An 18,841-nucleotide genomic window follows, 5' to 3' on the forward strand; every position below is an offset into this window, starting at 1 on the left:
AGGAGTAGAAGGCAGGAAATAATCAAACTTAGGGCTGAAATCAACCAAGTGGAAACAAAAAGAACTATTCAAAGAATCAACCAAACCAGGAGCTGTTATTCACTTTTAAGACACAATCACCCATGCTCAGTTTTAGCAATAGGAAGATGGAAGTTACCCATTGCTATTTTTGTCCATGGCTAAATTAGCCAATAGGAGGAAAGATTTATTAAATTTTTTTCCAGAACAAATGCCTCACAGTGTTCAGTATTGTATGTGACCATTAATTTATCTGATCTCATCTAGTCATCTTCATTGTCCATGCAAATCTATTCACATGTATTCTGCTGCTTCTCATCTGTGGAGACTAACTCCTGATGTGAGATCTTCACTCTGCATGCCTTTTTCTCTCATAATGCTGTACTACTTATTTTCCTTGTTTCTTTCACAGTTCTTTGCTCAATTGACAATGATTTTATAAAAGAATACTTATACAAAACAACTGCAAAGCATGTCATCTGTCCCCTCCACACACCTGGTATTCTGTTACTTTTCCATTTCTTATTCCTTTAGTGTTATTTTCTTTAAACACACTGCACAACTTAATTCTACTTATTTTTCTTAACTTACCTATGTATCAAAAGCATAAAAGTCTAATCTTTGTTGGTTATATATATTGATATCTGCAAACTGTTTCAAATATTTAATATCATAGTCTCTAATTTACATTTATATAAACCAATTTATTTACCTGAATTAAAATAAAACTTAAAGTATGCCTTATAAAGTGCCAAATAATCATGCATGTGTCAGTGTTTATATGTGTTCAGGATAACAATGTAAGATTAAGATGAAGGGAAACATGTTGAGTACTCAAGAGAATCATATAGGAATAACTCACCTATCACTTTTGACAATTTAGTTTCTTCAGTTGACTCCATTTTCTCATTCAATTATGTCTTCAATGGCAAAGTAAATCTTTGTACTTTAGTTGCATCAGAAGTAGGAATGTAAATAATTCCAAGGTATGAAAATTTAAATATTCTATCCTCCTTTTAGAGTTCATAGCCTATATGTATATAAATATATATATGTACTTACATATATTCCCTCTCTCTCACACACAATATGTATGTATATGACATGTTATGTGTATAGAAACACACATATAGACACCTCTAATGTACCTACAACATATGCCTATATATAAAACAGGAAAAGGAAATACTTGTTATTTATGTACAATTTGAGTAAAGCATGCAATGCATATTTTATGAGTTAGTAGCTACTTAGAGAAGATAAGCTGGTTTTTTTTTCATTTTAACATCCTTATAATTTTATTATATTTTATTTATTTTATTTAATCTTTCATTTATTTATTTATTTATTTATTTATTTATACTCCAGATTTTATTCTTCTCTTGTTCCACCCTCTGACTCTTCCACATCCCATACCTCCTTCTGGCCCCCTGTCTCCATGAGAATGTTCCCACTTCCCACCTCCTACCCCCCAATTCCCACCCCGTACCCCACCAGACATCTGAACTTCATGGGACATCCAGGCTCTTGGGGGTTAGTTGCATCTTCTCTTACTAAACCCAGACCTGGCAGTCCTCTGTTATATATGTTTTGGGGGCTGTAGCTGTAATATAGTTGATAGAGTATTTGCCTAGAATGCACAAAATAATGAGTTCAATTCCTAGTACCACATACTCTGCACTTTCTGGTGTGCTTTAGTAATCCCAGTACCAGGGAGGTAAAGGCAGGAGAATAAGGAGTTCAAGGTAATCCTCATATGAATTTAGTACTGCACACAGTTTGAGAGCTTAGACAAAGGGCTGGAAGATGAAGTTATGAATGGCTTTATTATGGTTCCTGAAAACCTGTATTTAAGCCACAGGACCCTGCTAAAACTTTGCTTTGCCTCTTCTCTTTTATCAAAGAAGCTCCTGAGAGGAAATGGTGAAGAATAAACAGGAAAAGTGTCCCCATTTAACTTTGCATAAGTCTCACACATATTCATGCTTGGCTTAACTTTACTTTAGACAATGCTGTGCATTTGGTACATAATAACTTTCTATAAAATGTACTACATATAATCTACCAGAGATATGAGATCTTGAACAGAAACATGCCTTGCAAGTTGATCATTTGAAATTGGATTGGTCTAAGGACTTGTTAATTTCTGTATTCTAAGATTTGTGACCCTTTATTACAGATGCATTTTTTTCATGGAATAGTATTTGGAAAATGATTCTGGGTATAACAGTATCTATGATGGTGCTCTCTATCTTTGTTTCTAGTTTTCTGCTACGTAATGAGCCTAAAGGTATGTATGCCACATGGGGATGGAGAGGGAACTAGCGCTGCACAAACCTTGATTTGTGGGTCTCTCTGTTTTAAAGTGCTCTAATGAGTTTTTGTGTTATCAGTTAGCTGTCTGCCTTTATTTATTCCTTGTTCCTAATGTGTCCTCCCTTTCTGCTGAATCTATTGACAATGCTGTTTGGCTCCTAGAACCTCAGTCATGTTGGAAATTTTTGGTCTGATTGTGTTGAAGACCCAAAACCAACCTGGAAAATGTTTTAAAAACCAACCTGGAAAATGTATTAAAAATGTATTTGTTGGCCAGGCAGTGGTAGTGCATGCCTGTATTCCCAATACTTGGGAGGCAGAGGCAGGCAGATTTCTGAGTTCGAGGCCAGCCTGGTCTACAAAGTTAGTTCCACAACAGCCAGGACTGCACTGTCTTGAAAAACCAAAAAAAATAAAAATAAAAACAAACAAAAAATTGTCACTTCACTTCCTCAAGGATCCAGTGACCTTATCTGCAGAAACAGCAATGTTCTCAACTATAGTAAGAATGGTAATATGATTACACTGGGACAGGTGTTAATTGTGACATTAGGTTATTAATTTATTATGAGACAAAGTTTGCATATACTCTCTACTATGCTGTGCTCAAGAGAAGAATTCCTCCAAAATCATAAAATGCAAAACAAAACAAAAAGAAAACAACAACAAAAACTGGGACTGGGAGAAGATGAGGGAGGGTTATAGAAATTGGGATGTAAAGTGAATAAATAAATTAATTAATGAAAGAAACTGTCTTGGATTTGAAGATGCTTTCCACTTAAAAGGCCTCAAATAGAGATCTCTTTTGGAAGAGCACAATTAGATATCCTAGATTTCGTCCCAAGTGCAGCTTGACCACCAGCTAGGGAATTCAGTGCTGTGACGTCACAATTAGTACCCTTTCCACTGTTCTGTATTGTCCCGTTGCTGTGATGCATGACTCTGTATAGTCATTCTACCATGTACAGTTGAGAACATTACTGTTACCCCAGACAAATTCATGAATTTCATCTCCATATTAAAAACTTCTATTTTAGTCTGAGCTTGGTAGCCCACTCAAGTGGTTCCTGTTTTCTACTACTGCATCTAAGGAATATAGAAAGGAATGCCCAAAGCATGTTGCCAGTACTAGTCACAATTTTACTATCCATGGGACTGACCTTGAATTTGCTTTGTTTTCTTCAACCTCCCTAATACTAATATAATAGGTGTGTGCTGCAAGCATGGTTTTACACAATGCTAGGGATGGATCCCAGGGCATTGTGTATACTAAGCACACAATTTATCAACTGAGCTACATCTGCATACTGTTATTTCATTCTTTAAAATGTAGATTTAAGTAAAAAATATTTACACTGTACTTAGAAATTATGGAGGCTTAGTAAATTGACATGTGTAGGTTCTCCTTCAACATACATAATTTTGCTAGCCCTGGATTATTATCTAGGACTCCAGTACCAGGCATGATTTCTTCTTGTTGAGCAGGTCATTATATTAATTACCACTGAGGGCATTCATGCTAATATTGTACCCTTGGGATCTTCATGCCATATACATGTACACACAGACATACACACACACACATATATATATATATATATATATATATATATATATATATATATATATATATATATAACTATTAATGTAACACACACACACACACACACACATATATATATATATATATATATAGTGACAAAATAGGCCATTAATTTGAAAGAGATCGGTGTGGGGTGTGCAATATAGAAAGATTTGGGGAAGAAAAGGGAAGAGAGAAACTGTAAACCTATATTGTGGAAAGATTTAAAAAATAGAAAACATTCTTTTAAATGTAAGAACATGTTTTCTGTGTGTCCCACATTTTTTCAGGTATTAAGTGTTAAACGTGTTTTTCCCAAAGCTTTTGAGGCCCAGGGACTTTAGAGGTCAGGTGGGGTGGAGTGTGGGGCATCCATGTGGAGACAGGTTGTGTGTGTGGGGAGGAGGTGTGCAATTTGGTTTAGTTGGAGGGTGGAAGGGGGAGGGAATAAAATATGGAGTGAAAAAAATAAATTAATTTAATAAAAATAATTCTAAATAGTGTTTTACTGTAAACATCTCCCATTATTCGAGTGTTTATCATCGGCATGCAATGAGCACCTAACATTTTTCTAATTTTGTGTACAAAGTGTTAAATGGATCATTTACAAAGGGGAAGGATTAACTTTGTAATGAGAATTATTAGATCACACACTGATTGACAAGAGGCAGCAATGTAAAGAGGATCTTCTTTCTGTGGGCTTGTCAGTCTCAGTCCAGCACTCATTCCATCCTATAAACAGTTTGCCCCTCCCTTATGTCACCATCGGATCTGTGAGCTTTAGTCCTAAGTCAAGCTATGTTGTAATGACCATAGAAATATGACATCAGATTATAGCTCCTGCTTTTTTGATATACTTTTCAAACATTGGAAACTTTATACCATAAATAGTGATTATAACTTTGATTCTCCAGTTTGTAGGTGCCTGTGGGATGCTTCTAGGATGATAGGCATATTAATAATGACCTCTTCTGCGGTGACTGTTGTATCACTCATGGTGTATTTACAAATGAAACAAAGAGGTAGGTGCCATCAAGTATATGGAAACTTCTAGCAAATATCCCTTTCCCAAAATGTTTTGTCACTGGTAAAGCACTTGGCTAAAGTAGGGTGATGGTGGCTTAGATGGCAAAATCAGTTGCCTCCTCAATTACCTGTCTTACATTTTGGTTTGCAGACTCTTTAGTTTTATAGTTGTAACAGGAGTTATATAAAGAAGGTAAAGAAAATGGGGTAATTCTCTATAGCAATTGAGTTATAGCCCAAAAGTCCAATGCAGAATTCACAAACTTGAGCTGTATTTTCAGTAAGTTTTATTAATTCTCTCTTGTGAGATGTGGACCCTGCCTAAAATCAATATCTTAGCCTTCTCTCTCATACTCATACATCCAGACTGCACAGAGCAGTACATCCTAGGAAGTGAATCTATCATAGGTCTGTGGTCCAGGTGCATCACCTCTGTGGCAACCTTCCTAATTTTGCGACTCTCTTCAGTTCCTGTTTCAGATGTACATTTTGAATTGGATACTTTGTGGGTGGAAGACATAAGTGTAATCCTATGTTCACTGATGGTTCCTGCCACCATGCTCATTTCCTATACATACTTCAGGTTGAAAGGTAAATGGGATGAGATGTGTGTTAACTTGACTCATAGAGTGAGTTTTGTATGATGTAAAGATGTCTTTAAGTTGAAATTCTTAGTCATTATATCTTAATTGGAAAGAAAAATTGGAAAATGTGTGCTCCATAAAGACCTTCAGGGTTCTGGGGAATATAGTTATAGTAATCTTAGTGCCTCAAAAACTCATCGTATACTCACATCTGATTGCACTTCTGACAAATGGGTCAGGAAAAAGTGGAAAGACTACTATGTTTCATTCATTCCCCGAAGATTTGTAAGGTTTTTTCCCATTTCATCTCAAATATTAAGATAGTAATGTTGGTCCAGCTTGACACCCGTGACATGAGAAGTTTTCCATCCGTGACACTGCCTTGTAGGCCAGGACCCAGAGGCTGAATAGTCTAGAGATCTAGTATAGAAACAAATATGACTGACAAAAATGTCAGTAAAAGGATGCCTAAAAATACTCTGTTGTACTTATAGATTGGTGCCAGCACAATCATTCTCAGAAAGACTTCACCAGCAATGATAGAAACAGGTGCAAAGACCAACATCCAAACATTAAGCAGATTTCAGGGGATCCTATAGAAGGAAGAGCAAGGAATGTAAGAACCAAAGAGGTCAAGGACACCACAGGAAAACCCACAGAATCAACTAACCTGGACTTAAAGAGGCTCACAGAGACTGAGCTGTCAACCAGGGAGCCTGAATAGGAGTGACCTGGTCCCACTTCAAATACATTACAGTTGTGTAGCTGGATCTTCTGGTGAGATTTCTAACAGGGGGAGCAGGAGCTCTTTCTGAATCTGTTGCCTGCTTTTAGTACCCTTTCCTCCTACTGGGTTGATTCATCCAGGCTTTTTTAAAAAAAATTTTTAATTAGATATTTTCTTAATTTACATTTCAAATACTATCCCATAAGTCCCCTATAAAATCCCCCTGCCCTGCTCCCCAACCCACCAACTACTGCTTACTGGCCCTGGCATTCCCCTGTATTGGGACATATAATCTTTGCAAGACCAAGGACCTCTCCTCCCAATGATGGCCAACTAGGCCATCTTCTCCTACATATGCACCTAGANACACAAGCTCTGGGGGTACTGGATAGTTCATATTGTTGATCCTCCTATAGGTTTGCAGAACCCTTCAGCTCCTTCGGTATTTCTCTAGCTCTGATATTGGGAGCCCTGTGTTCCATCCAATAGATGACTGTGAGCATCCATTTCTGTATTTGCCAGGCAAATACACATAGCATAGTTCACAAGAGACAGCTATAAAAGGGTCCTTTCAGCAAAATCTTGTTGGCATATGCAATAGTTTCTGGGTTTGGTGGTTGTTTACGGGATGGTCTTTCCTTCCATCTCAGTTCCAAACTTTGTCTCTGCAACTCCTTCCATGGGTAATTTGTTCCCCATTCTAAGGAATCTAACTTCTTGAGTTCTTTGTATATGTTGGATCTTAGCCCTCTGTCAGATTTAGGATTCATAAAGATATTTTCCCAATCTTTTGGTGGCCTTTTGGCCTTTTTTGTCTTATTGACATCGTCTTTTGCCTTATAGAAGCTTTGCAATTTTATGAGGTCCCATTTGTTGATTCTTGATCTTACAGCACAAGCTATTGCTGTTCTATTCAGGAAATTTGCCCCTGTGCCCATATCTTTGAGACTTTTCCCCAGTTTCTCCTCTATAAGTTTCAGTGTCTCTGATTTTATGTGGAGTTCCTTGATCCAATTAGACTTGAGCTTTTTACAAGGAGATAAGAATGGATCAATTCGTCTTCTACATTATAACCGACTATTGTGCTAGGACCATTTGTTGACAATGCTGTATTTTTCTCCACGGGATGGTTTTAGCTCCTTTGTAAAAGACCAAGTAACAATAGGTGTGTGGGTTCACTTCTGGGTCTTCAATTCTATTCCATTGATCTACCTGTCTACCTATCCATCACTGTATCAATACCATGCTTTTTAAAAATTTTTATTTTTATTTTTTTTTATCACAATTGCTCTGTAGAACAGCTTGAGGTCAGGCATGGTAATTCCATCAGAGGGTCTCTTGTTGTTGAGAATAATTTTTGCTATCCTAGGATTTTTGTTATTCCAGATGAATTTGCAAATTGCCCTTTCTAACTCTGTGAAGAGTTGGGTTGGATTTTGATGGGGATTGCATTGAATCTGCAGATTGCTGTCGGCGGGATAGTCATTTTTACTATATTAATCCTGCCAATCCATGAGTATGGGAGATCTTTTCATTTTCTGAGATCTTCTTCAATTTCTTTCTTCAGAGACTTGAAGATCTTTACATACAGATCTTTCACTTCCTTAGTTAGAGTCACACCAAGGTATTTTATATTATTTGTGGCTATTGTGAATGGTGTTGTTTCAGTAATTTCTTTCTCATCTTGTTTATCCTTTGTGTAGAGAAAGGCCACTGATTTATTTGAGTTAATTTTATATCCAGCTACAGCACTGAAGCTGTTTATCAGGTTTAGGAGTTCTCTGTTGGAATTTTTAGGTTCACTTATATATACTATCATATCATCTGCAAATAGTGATATTTTGCCTTCTTCCTTTCCAATTTGTATCTCATTGATCTCCTTTTGTTGTCTCATAACTCTGGCTAGGATTTCAAGTTCTATATTGAATAGGCACTGAGAGAGTGGGCAGCCTTGTCTAGTCCTTGCTCTTAGTGGAGTTGCTTCAAGTTTCTCTCCATTTAGTTTGATGTTAGCTACTGGTTTTCTGTATATTGCTTTTATTACATTTAGGTATGGGCCTTGAATTCCTGATCTTTCCAAGCCTTTTATCATGAATTGGTGCTAGATTTTGTCAAATGCTTTCTCAGCATCTAATCAGATGTTCATGTGGTTTTTGTCTTTGAGGTTGTTCATGTAGTGGATTATGTTGATAGATATATATTAAACCATCTCTGCATCTCTGGGATGAAGCCTACTTGGTCACGATGGATTATCATTTTGATGTGCTCTTGGCTTCGGTTTGTGACAATTTTATTGAGTATTTTTGCATTGATATTCATAAGGGAAATTGGTCTGAAGTTCTCTTTTTTGGTGGGTCTTTATGGAGTTTTGGTATCAGAGTAATTGTGGCTTCATAGAATGAATTGAGTAGATTACCTTCTATTTCTATTTTATGCAATACTTTGAGGAGTACTGGAATTAGGCCTTCTTTGAAGGTCTGATAGAACTCTGCACTAAACCCATCTGGTCCTGGCTATTTTTTTGGTTGGGAGACTTTTAATGATTGCTTCTATTTCTTTAGGGGAAATGGGACTTCTTAGATCATTAAGATAATCCTGATTTAACTTTGGTACATGGTATCTGTCTAGGAAATTGTCCATTTCACCCAGGTTTTTCAGTTTTGTTGAGTATAGACTTTTGTCATAGAATCTGAAGATGTTTTGGATTTTGTCAGGTTCTGTTGTTATGTCTCCTTTTTCATTTCTGGTTTTATTAATTAAGATACTGTCCCATTACCTTCTAGTTAGTCTGGCTAAGAGTTTATCTATCTTGTTGATTTTCTCAAACAACCAGCTCCTGATTTGGTTGATTCTTTGAATAGTTGTTTTAATTTCCACTTGGTTGATTTCAGCCCTTAGTTTGATTATTTCCTGCCATCTTCTCCTCTTGTGTCAATTTGCTTCCTTTTGTTATAGAGCTTTTACGTGTGCTGTCAAGCTACTAGTGTATGCTCTCTCTTGTTTATTTTTGTCAGCACTTAGAGATATGAGTTTTCCTCTTAGGAATGCTTTTATTGTGTCCCAAAAGTTTGGTATGTTGTGGCTTCATTTTCATTAAACTCTAAAAAGTCTTTATCTCTTTCTTTATTTTTTCCTTGACAAAGGTATTACTGAGTAGAGTGTTGTTCAGCTTCCATGTAAATGTTAGCTTTCTATTATTTATGTTGTTATTGAAGATCAGCCTTAGCCTTAGTTGTTCCTGTCTGAAAGAATTTTAGGGATGGAAATGGAGAGGAGCCTGAGGTAAAGAAGGTCCAGCAACAGGCCTAAAGTGGGATCCAGATCAAGGGGTGGTCTGAAGTCCTGACACTAGTAGTGAGGCTATGGAGCACTCAAAAAAGTGACCTAGCATGACCATACTCTGGAAGTCCCAACAAGGAGCTGAAAGCATCAGATGCAGATATTTGCACTCAACCAATGCACAGATGCTGATGACCACTGTTTTTGAATTAGGTTATGCTGAAAGAAGCTGAGGAGAAGGGTGATCCTGCAGGAGGACCAGCAGTCTCAATTAATCTGGACCCCCAAGATCTCTCAAAGAGTGGACCACCAAACAGGCAGCATACACCAACTGATATGAGGCTGCCAACACACAGAGTAGAGGACTGCTGGGTCTGTGTTCATTCAGAGATGATGCACCTAACCCTCAAGAGACTCGAGACCCTAGAGAGTTTAGAGGTCAGGTGGAGTAGGGGGTGGGGACATCCACATGGAGACAGGGGCTGGGGAGGAGGTATGGGATTTGGTACGGTTGAAGGGTGGACAGGGGAGGGAATAAAATATGGAGTTTAAAAATTAATTAATTATTAAAAATGATAATTCAATGCCATAATTTCTTCAATGAGGAATATGCACATTTTCACAAGGAATGGGGTCAAAAAAATTCCCAACCTTACATTCATATCTTGGAAACATTCCCTAACTAATGTGTAAAGCTAAATGCCTTGCTTTTATTTTACAATCTATTGCCCTTATGGAAGCAGCAAGAGATATGAAAAACGTAAGCCAATACAGAGATTTTCAACACTTGTTTATTTGATCTACAAATAATCTACAATCTTAAACTATTGCATTAAATATGTGCACAGTATTAATAGATTATAATTTTATTTCCAGTGATCTTTCCTCTCAATACAACAAAATAGGCAGTGATTTTTATGGATTATTCAGAGAAGTTATTAAGCAAAATAGACCCATAAATTAAACTCAAAAGAATAATATACTTTATTTTCATTTTTGCACTTTTTTCTATAGGATTTTTGTTGAAGTTGCTGGTGTGTAGTTGGAGAAGCCAAAATAAGAATACTTGACAAGCCTTAGCAGTACTTATCAAAACTCAGGAGTTGGGCTGTAGGGAATGCAATAGACATGTGTATACATGCTGTAATACAAATTAGCATTCTGTACCAATCTTCTGCCCAGAAAAGTAACTATTTCATTATCTTACATTCATTTCAGTTTGTCAGTTTGTGTTGGAGTATTGGGTTATAGTCTGAGGTTTTGTTTTTAGGTGAAATCTCTATACCCTTTCCCTGCAACAGCGTGTCTCACCTCTTATGTTGAAGGGTTGATACTATAATTCCATAACTTACACTTTGGAAATTAAAGATGAAGAGCATATATAAGAGGATGAAGGGAATTTTATCAAATATTTAAAAACCATACATACTCTGGATAATTTCTTACATCTTTCATATAAGCACCAATTTTATTTTCAATAGCTTTTTCTATGTAAAGTCTGTGGCAGTTCTTTATTTTCACTTAGTCCCAAGAATTAAGAGAGAGGCAGACACACAGAAAGAAAGACAGCAAATATTTTTGGCTCTTTTTTTTTTTTCATTACACTGTTTACTCTAATTTCAAAAGAAATAATCAAATCCAGTCAGGCTGTTTGCTAAGATGTTAGTTTTACTCGCAGAATCCCTCCCTGCCCCCAGGTGTATTTTCCTTTCATTGATTTAATCCAGGGAACTCAAGCTAATAAATTAACCAAAGAAGTTGTTATTTTGTCTTTGTAAAATACCTCTGATATCTTACAAGACCTCAGTATGTAATCACATTTGTTCTCAAATATCTTTACTTTTATTATAAGACACGAGTTAACAGTACCTAGTACAAACATTTTCCCCTGACTGATTGCCTACAACAGTTAAGAGACTAAAAATATATGTGATGTCTTACTTGGAACAGTGTTAATAGAGACCAGAGTTCTGAGATTCCCCAAGGACAATATGGTTCTATAATTTTAGACATGGCCAGATGATTATAGATGATAAGGAAACATTTGACAGGCAGATTTGCATCTCTTTGTTATAAAAGAGTAGAAATCTAGTTAGAAGGTAAGTCACAGGAACACTGAGAATGGAGTCAGTGATTCACATGGCAACAGGAGTAATTATCTGAAAATACAGTTTTAAGTCAGTAATGAAATATAGATTTATGTCTAATAAAACATAGTAAAGAAACATTAGTTTGATACATGTTTATAGATATAAAATGTCAATGTCAAGAATTTTTCAATCTTTTTCACCTTGTATTTTCTTTCTTTCTTTCTTTCTTTCTTTCTTTCTTTCTTTTTCTTTCTTTCTTTCTCTCTCTCTCTCTCTCTCTCTCTCTCTCTCTCTCTCTCTCTCTCTCTCCTTTCTTTCTTTGTTTCTTTCTTTGTTTCTTTCTTTCTTTCTTTCTTTTTTGTTTACTTATTTTCTTTTTTATTGTTATTATTATTTTCTTTATTTACATTTCAAATGCTATCCTGAAAGTTCCCTATGCCACCACCCCCCCGCCCCTGCTCCCCTACCCACCCACTCCCACTTCTTGGCCCTGGCCTTCCCCTGGGCTGGGTCATATATAGTTTGCAAGACCAAGGGGCCTCTCTTCCCAATGATGGCCGATTAGGCCATCTTCTGCTACATATGCAGCTAGAGACACGAGTATTTTCAAATAGGGTCTTTTGATAAAACTGGTATTTTCCAATTCAACAAGATTGGCTGCCCAGAAAATCATAGCGTTCTTCCAGTTCTTCCATTCTCTCCAGTACTAAAATTACAGGCTTTGGATTCTCTCTCTCTCTCTCTCTCTCTCTCTCTCTCTCTCTCTCTCTCTCTCTCTCTCTCTCTTTCCTTTCTTCCTTCCTTCTATCCTCCCTTCCTTCACTTTTCTTCCTTCTTTTCCTTCCTTCCTTCCTTCCTTCCTTCCTTCCTTCCTTCCTTCCTTTCTCTTTTTATTTCTTTTTAATATTGATAATACCAAATTCAGGTAAGTTGCATAGTAAGCTCTATATGTGCTGAGATAGTATAGCTATCTCTTATATTTTAACATGACTAGAGAAATGTCCAAACATCTCAGCATATAAGATTATTACTGGCTGAAAATGTGTAAATGCTTATTACCTTAGTTTGATTATTATATGTTGCATAAAGACACTGATTTATTACAATATAACTAATGAACATATACAGATGTTATTTTGTTAAAAATAAGAAAATTATCCTCGGCTATATAATGCTTAGTTCTAAGAGACTTAAAGCATAAAAGTAAACTAATTTCAAAACAGAGTTTCAAAAATAAAAATTAGGCAAGTGGTGGTTTCCTGAGACTGTCCAGACTGAAAACATAAGTACCATATGCCCCAGCTATAATAGTATGGAACATATGCACAAAACATTCTACATCCTACAGAGATACTTGCACATTCATGTTTACCATTCTTCTTTTCACAACAGCAAGGGGATGGAGTCAGTCTAGACATCCACCCAAACATCAGTGGATAATGAAAATATGACCCATATGTGAACATGGATTTTACTCAGCCATAAAGAAAGCTGGAACTGAAATTTGTAGAAAAGTGATGGATCTGTAAACTAGTGCATTAGATGAAATAACACTACCTCTGAAAGGCAAATACCATGTGTTCTCTCTTATGCAACTCCTGGCTTCTGTTATTATGTGCATTTGGGAGGGGGCATTGTGGATAGAGAGGCCAGAAAATAGAAAAGTGAACAGGAAATGAAAAATAAAAAGCTTTAAGTGAGGGGTTGAGTAGTAGAGCATATTTTGATGTGAAAATGGAAGGGGAAATAGAAATACTGAGAAGGGTACTGCATAGATGATGTGCTGTGAGAAGATGGGATGAAAACTTGGGATGGAAGAATCAACCAGAACTAAACATGAATGAAAGTGTGACATTAAATGTGTTACTTTGTAGGCTAATTAAAATATAAAAAATTAAAACTATTCATGCTTCCCAAAGATATATGTATCATAGACCAATGTTAGCAAAACCACATACTGAAGAAGAAATTATGGTAATAAACAATAGATAACAAATATATATTTATCATTATTTATAATAATTTAACATCTTAGTACCAAATTAATTATATCAAATTAGTTATATTAAATATAAATATTAAGTATAATTGACATAATTTAATATTAGTTAAATACTATTTATTCATTTTATTCTATGTGTGATTGTTTTGCCGGCATGCATGTCTGTGTATAACTCATGCCTGGTGCTCACAGAGGTAAGAAGAGAGCATCAGGTCCCCTTTACCAGGACAATCTGCAAGAGCAACAAGTGCTCTTCATGGCTGAGCCATCTCTCCTACCGCATTTTTCCATTTTATGTAATTTTTTTGCTTAGGTATCCAGACAATACTTGTGTTTTGTGTATCTAGAGACTTTAATAGACTATGTCTTAGTTTTCACTTTTTAGATGTGCATACCCTTAATTACAGAGCTCTCAGTCAATGCAAAGATCAATGCTTTGAATTTTTATTTTTTTATTTTATTTTTCATTTTATATTTCTATAATATTTTATTTTTTGAGGTTATAATATATTTATATTATTTCCACATTTTCCCTTTCCTCCTTCCAAATTTTCCAGGGAACCTACCCTTCAATTTCATTGCGCACTTTTTAAAAATTAGATATTTTCTTTATTTACATTTCAAATTTTACCCCCTTTCCCCATTTCAACTCCGAACCCCCCCCATTCCATTCCCCCTCCCACTGCCCACTAACCCACCCATCCTTGCTCCCCTGTCCTGGGATTCCCCTACATTGGTGCAGCTAGGCTTCACAAGACCAAGGGATTCCCCTCTCACTGATGTCCCATATGGATATCCTCTGCTACATATGCAAGCATTTGTTGGCATCCACAAAGTGTCTGGGTTTGGTAACAGTATGTGGGATGGATCCCTAGGTGGGACAGTCACTGGATGACCTTTCCTTCAATTTCTGCTCCAAACTTTGTCTCTGTATCTCCTCTCATGTGACTTTTGATCCCCATTCTAAGAAGGACTGAAGTATCCACACTGTGGTCTTCCTTCTTCTTGAGCTTCATGTAGTCTATGAATTATATCTTGAGTATTCTGAACTTCTGGGCTAGTATCCACTTATTAGTGAGTGCATACCGTTCATGTTCTTTTGTGATTGGGTTACCTCACTCAGGATAATATTTTCTAGTTCCATCCATTTGCCTAAGATCTTCATGAATTCATTTTTAATAGGTGAGAAGTACTCCTTTGTGTAAATGTACTACATTTTCTGTATCCATTCCTTTCTTGAGGGATGTCTGGGTTCTTTCCAGCTTCTGGCTACTATAAATAAGGCTGCTATTAACATAATGATGCATGTGTCCTTATTACCTGTTGGAGCATCTTCTGAGTATATGCCCAGGAGAGGTATAGCTGGGTCCTCAGGTAGTACTATGTCCAATTTTCCGAGGAACCACCAAACTGATTTCCAGAGTGGTTGTACCAGCTTTCAATCCCACAAGCAGTGGAGGAGTGTTCCTCTTTCTCCACATCCTTGCCAGTATCTGCTGTCACCTGAGTTTTTGATCTTAGCCATTCTGACTGGTGTGAGGTGGAATCTCAGGGTTGTTTTGATTTGCACTTTCCTGATGGCTAAGGATGTTGAACATTTCTTTAGGTGCTTCTAAGCCATTTGACATTCCTAAGTTGAAAATTCTTTGTTTAACTCCATACCTAATTTTTTAATAGGTTTATTTGGTTCTCTGGAGTCTAACTTCTTGAATTATTTGTATATATTGGATATTAGTCCTATTTAGGATATAGGATTGTTAAAATTTTTTTCCCAATCTGTTGGTTGCTGTTTTGTTCTATTGTCAGTGCCCTTTGCCTTACAGAAGCTTTGTAATTTTATGAGACACCAGAATATCCAAGATGCAATTCACAGACCAAATGAAGCTCATGAAGAAGGAAGACCAAAGTAGGAATACACTGGGCCTCTTTAGAAGGGGGAAAAATACCCACAGGAGGAGATACAGAAACAAAATGTGGAGCAGAGACTGAAGGAAAGAGTATCCAGAGAGTGCCTCACCTGGGGATTCATCCCACATACATTCACCAAACCCAGACACTATTGTGGATGCCACCAAGTGCTTGTTGACAGGAGTCTGATAGAGCTGTCTCCTGGGAGGCTTTGACAGTGCCTGACAAATACAGAGGTGGATGCTCTTAGCCAACCATTGGGCTGAGCACAAGGTCCCCAATGGAGGAGCTTAAGAAAGGACCAAAGGAGCTGAAGGAGCTTGTAGCTCCATAGGAGGAACCACAATATGAACCAACCAGTACCTCCAGAGCTCCCAGTGTCTAAATCACCAACCAAAGTGTACACATTAAGGGACCCATGACTCCAGCTGCATATGTAGCAGAGGATGGCCTTGTTGGGCATCAATGGGAGGGAGAGGCCCTTGTTCCTGAGAAGTCTCAATGCCCCAGCATAATAGAATACTATGACAGGGAAGTGAGTTGGTGAGCAGGGGGAGTGGGTGGGATAGGGGTTTTCAGAGGGGAAACCAGGAAAAGGAATAACATTGAAAGTGTAAACAAAGAAAATACCTAATTAAAAATAAAATTCTATTAAGGAAGAGGATTTCTTTTTTTATGGTTAATTAATCAGACTTATGTGTCAATAAAATCACAATTTAAAAGATGCTCATACAACAATTTCTGAGCCAATTGATAATGATACAAGCTCTATCCCAATCATTCTTTTTATTTGAATAAAAAGAGTAATTTTTAAAATTTTATTAGATATTTTCTTCATTTACATTTCAAATGCTATCCTGAAAGTTCCCTATACCCTCCCTCTGCCCTGCTTCCCTACCCACCCATTCCCACTTCTTGGCCCTGGCATTCCCCTGTACTGGGGCATATAAAGTTTGCAAGACATAGGGGCCTCTCTTCCCAATGATGGCCTAATAGACCATCTTCTGCTACATATGCAGCTAGAGACATGAGCTCTGGGGGTACTCGTTAGTTCATATTGTTGTTCCACCTATAGGGTTTCAGACCCCTTTAGTTCCTTGGGTACGTTCTCTAGCTCCTCCCTTGGGGGCCCTGTGTTCCATCCTATAGATGACTGTGAGCATCCACTTCTGCATTTTCCAGGCATTGGCATAGCCTCATATGAGACAGCTGTATCAGGGTCCCTTCAGCAAAATCTTGCTGGCATCCGCAATAGTGTCAGGGTTTGGTGGAGGATTTCATATTAAATATTTTCATCACAGGAATAAACTAAAACAAAAGAATTAAGGCAAAGCAAAGCAAGAGTACCTGTCAAGTCCTTTTGTAGTACCTGAGGTGAAGTTAGGTTTCGAGTATTTTGTTGATACTTTGCTATTCCATTTTACCCCTGTGGAATGACTCGAGAAAAGTAATGTCACATGAGCTTAAGTGAGAAAAATCTCCCAACAAAGGGCCTCTTTCATCCCATGAACAGGAAGCTATACAAAAGTTCTAAGAATAGAAACATTCTGAGTCAGAGTGGAGTAGATTACTTTTGTACAAGATGTTTTCTATAAAGCCTAACTACAACAGATGTAATTGCAAAGGGTCTCAGTTTTAGTCCCCAAATAAAAGGCCTCTAAATTGAAACTCCTGGAACAGATGTGCAAATTACTATGACTGCCTACCTGTAGGGTGCTGATTCCTCCACTGTCACATTCTGCAAGATAAAGAATTCACTAATTTTTCATGGAGACTGACCTTAGGAAGATAGCTGTCCCCATGAGATTCCCCAGGCAAAGCCCATGGAATTTTCTATAGTAGGACACAAAGGATCATACTGACTGGTGGGGTAAAAGTTCCACTCTGCAGATTAAATGTCATTGTTGAGAAACAGTCTGTCACTAAATGAAACAAATACTAGGTCAATGTGTATGGTGGTATAATAATAATTTTACAATACATACTAAGTTCCTACCACCAATAGCAACAACCTATTCAGTAGTTTTGTACTCAGTGGGTGCATTAATGAGGGAAGTAATACAGAATTAATATCCAATGTGTTTCTTCATGAGTCATATTTTCCCCATGAGTGAGATCAACAACTGAGACTGCTTCAAGGAGATTCTTTGTTGTCTCTTGCAACACAGTAGAGCAGAGGAGATAAGATACATCCTTTGTTTCAGCCATATGAACCTTTAATGTTTCTTATTGAAGCCAGTTTTCACCTCACTAACAACAGAAATACAGTGGTTTACCAGTTTAAAATAGTTTATTTATTCTCTGTTTTATGCATAATTCTTTTTACTAACATTGAAGCAATACATTAATTTTTATTTGAACTAGATATTATTCAGTTCAAAGAACTGAGAACAAATCATTCTATTACTATTTATCCCATGCTATTATATCTCAATTTGGTAACATAGGCCTTTGTAAGACAACCTTTGTGATAATACTATAAAAATTTAAAAACAATAAAAATGATTACAAGTAAATTTCTTCTTTCATCTACCACACTTTAAAATCTAAATCAGCAACAGCAAAAACATAATGGAATTTTAATTAAGAAGTTGTAAAGGTGATGTGATGGAGGTGATCTGGAAAGAATTGGAGGGGGAATAGGTATTGATAAGATCAAAACACATACAGACATAAGATTATCAAAGATAAAGCAATGCTCTCAAATAAATATGTTCATATACAATTTATTCCTAAAATCAAGAATGCACAAACAAATAAACTCAGGGGCCTGTGATATAACCTCATGTAACATCAAGGTCTGAAAGCCCCAGTTTGCAAATTTCCCCTGTATAAACCCTAAGTCCCTATACCTGAGAGTCTCATTCTTAACCTGTTGCCCAGGAAAAAGACTCTTCTGTGTTTGTGTCAGAGATGTGGTTCCTGAGGGACTCTTGTGGGGTTTGCAAACTGGGCATGACAGTAGCTATAAAATACCCCTTGAACTTTGACAAGTATATCCTGTTGGAGAACCACTATCCAGAAAGCCAGCAGAAAACTCTAAATTAACATGTGAAGAATGAGAATTTTGATACCCATTTTCTGACCCATCACAACAATGAATAGTTTAAAAATATCTTTAAAGAATTTTAATTTAATTAGCAGAATAAAATATTATTGACAAAACTGACATAAGTATAAGCTGTGAGAAGAAAATAGTTAACTTGTGAAACTGTATGGTGCCATTTATATTCTTTTTTTTCTCTCCTTTTTCTTTTTACCCTTTTTATTGAAAACAGATTTATTTCTCATACCATGAGCCCTCATTAC

The 18,841-nt window shown here is 36.7% G+C and overlaps 1 protein-coding gene across 1 annotated transcript in view; it reads left to right on the forward strand.

The window, feature by feature from the left end:
- The window catches only part of LOC110323832 (selection and upkeep of intraepithelial T-cells protein 1), a 33,165-nt gene extending 14,585 nt beyond the window's left edge, over positions 1-18,580 (forward strand). The window contains exons 5-9 of the mRNA XM_021201195.1: positions 2,198-2,308; positions 4,831-4,938; positions 5,411-5,533; positions 6,021-6,157; positions 18,416-18,580. Coding sequence (XP_021056854.1) covers positions 2,198-2,308; positions 4,831-4,938; positions 5,411-5,533; positions 6,021-6,157; positions 18,416-18,580 — 644 coding nt within the window. The remainder of the gene's footprint in view (positions 1-2,197; positions 2,309-4,830; positions 4,939-5,410; positions 5,534-6,020; positions 6,158-18,415) is intronic.
- The last annotated feature ends 261 nt before the right edge of the window (positions 18,581-18,841 follow it).

This window comes from Mus pahari, chromosome 6 (assembly GCF_900095145.1).
Source record: "Mus pahari chromosome 6, PAHARI_EIJ_v1.1, whole genome shotgun sequence".
Taxonomy (NCBI): domain Eukaryota; kingdom Metazoa; phylum Chordata; class Mammalia; order Rodentia; family Muridae; genus Mus; species Mus pahari.